This window comes from Nicotiana tomentosiformis, chromosome 5, assembly GCF_000390325.3.
Source record: "Nicotiana tomentosiformis chromosome 5, ASM39032v3, whole genome shotgun sequence".
NCBI lineage: Eukaryota > Viridiplantae > Streptophyta > Magnoliopsida > Solanales > Solanaceae > Nicotiana > Nicotiana tomentosiformis.
The window spans coordinates 83,222,130-83,224,130 of record NC_090816.1 but is presented as its reverse complement, the minus strand read 5'-3'; the positions used below and the strand labels follow the sequence as shown (position 1 = coordinate 83,224,130).

General features: G+C 37.7%; 1 protein-coding gene across 1 annotated transcript; it reads right to left on the bottom strand.

The window, feature by feature from the left end:
• Nucleotides 1–307: 307 nt before the first annotated feature.
• On the bottom strand, nucleotides 308–1,762 carry LOC138892683 (uncharacterized). The gene is made up of 5 exons (XM_070176419.1): nucleotides 1,455–1,762; nucleotides 952–1,406; nucleotides 716–846; nucleotides 577–586; nucleotides 308–429 (listed from the first exon to the last, which is right to left on the bottom strand). Exons 1-5 carry the CDS (start codon nucleotides 1,760–1,762, stop codon nucleotides 308–310), a joined length of 1,026 nt encoding a protein of 341 aa, XP_070032520.1.
• Between the last annotated feature and the right edge of the window lie 239 nt (nucleotides 1,763–2,001).

The window sequence follows — 2,001 nt, the reverse complement described above, 5'->3', positions numbered from 1 at the left end:
CGTACTCTAGTAGACTTATGATTTTGAATTTGTTTACTTGATTTTGATTAGTACTTGTTATTCCCATTTAATTATGTCCCATTTGCAAATTTATAAATCGTTTCAAAAAATAAGGAAAGGTATCCACTTAGTAAATTTATTTAAACGGAAAACCACTATTTTGATTAGTGTCGGCTTGCATGACAATGGTGTTGGGCGCCATCACGGCCTAAATTGGAATTGGGTCATGACAAGTTACACACTGTACATACAGGAGAGGAAGAATAGGCAAAAGCAATAATAGGTTGTGACTTCAAAAGATCTCTCATCAATTTGGAGCTCTTTTCTTAGCAACTCTACCCCTAAGGCCAGGAATCTGGGCTTTCTCCGTGTTGATCAAAATCTTTCCTTTACTAAGTAATTCATGGAATGAGCTAAAGATGAGTGTACCTACAAAAGAGAAAACAATGTTAGCTAAAACATATGGCACAACATTGCCCTCCCTTAGGACATGCTGAAATAGAACATTGAAGGTTATCTTCATCTCCTTAATTTTCCTCACTTCATCCCCTAAACACAAAGGAGACTCTCATTTACCTTCAATTATCTTTTTCATCACCAAAGAGTTAGGCTCAAGGATAAGAGGATGGAGCTGCTTTTCTACATAATAAGATAACCCTTCCACAATAGCCTTAGCCTCAGCCAAAATATTGGTAGTATCTCATATCTTCACTACCTTGGCATATACTAAATTATCTTTTGAAGCCTCATCAGTGTTGCATTTATACCATCCTTCATAAGGGTATTGCCAAGTTACTCTTCTTGTCACCACAACAGGCTTATAGTTTTCAAAGTATGTGATCATATCTGGCAAAAGGAAAGGAATGTTTGAAAGCCAAGGATACCTCACATTTGCTAGAAAATATAGTGTTTTGTTAATTTCACGCACCACCCTATGACATGAAGCTGTACCTCCATTCTTCATAGTATTTCTCCTCTTCCAAAGCACCCAAGTAATAATTATTGAAACAGCCTGAAATAATGACTTATGCTTTGCACAATATCTAGCACTCCACCATGTGTTGATCACTTGATGCACTTGTACCAGATTGACAATTAAACGTGCAACTTGAAGTAAGGTCTTCCAAACCCTATTAGCAGTAATACTTGTTAGGAAGATGAGCTGAAGAGTCTCTTCTAATAGATTCTGGCAGCACCAACATCTAGACACTATTATGTAAGAATTTCTCCTCCATAAATCATCAGTAGGCAATTTCCTTTGACATAATCTCCATATGAAAAAACTAATCTCAAAAGGAAGTCCTTTAGTCCATATTAGTTTGAAATATGGCTTTATAGTATCTCTATGCCTCAATATATTCCGTGCACTGCTCATAGAGAATTTACCTGATGGGGTTGGCATCCACCTAGGTGTATCCCAGAAGTCATCAGTGTGATCAAAGTGCACTTCCTACCTTATATGCTCGGCAATATTCTCTGGGAAAGTTTGATACAGAAGTTGATCATTCCATCCTTCTGCATCCCTCAATTCTGCTACTTCTTGTAGCTCTTCATTAATATGAAAGTCTTGAGGCAGTACATGATACAAATCCCCAACTCCAGTCCAATTTTCATGCCATGCATTTGTAGATCCTCTATTAATCTCCCATAAGTTTCCATGCCCCACTTCCTCCCCTGCCTCCAACATTTTCCTCCATACATGAGAGCCATTTCTAAATTGCACCACTGTAGGTATTTCCTTCTTGCAGTACTTATTCCACATGAAGTTGGACCATAATGATTTCTATGTCCTAAACTTCCACCATAGATTGGCAAACAAAGCTTTTGACACATCAAAAAAAGATCTAAAACCTAATCCTCGTTCTTCCTTGGGTAGACATAGATTCTTCCATTTAGCCCAATGTCTACTTCTTCCTTCTTCCTTTGTACTCCAAAAGAATCTAGCAAATGTCATTTGTAAGTGCTCCAATTCATTGTCAGGAGGTTCCAACACTGAGAGTA

Coding starts and splice junctions, on each gene's coding strand:
- LOC138892683 (XM_070176419.1), bottom strand. CDS start 1,762: ATGTGGAATAAGTACTGCAAGAAGGAAATACCTACAGTGGTGCAATTT. Junction 1,407..1,454: donor AATATTGCCGAGCATATAAG/GTAGGAAGTGCA, acceptor GGATACACCTAG/GTGGATGCCAACCCCATCAG. Junction 847..951: donor AAATACTATGAAGAATGGAG/GTACAGCTTCAT, acceptor TCCTTTTGCCAG/ATATGATCACATACTTTGAA.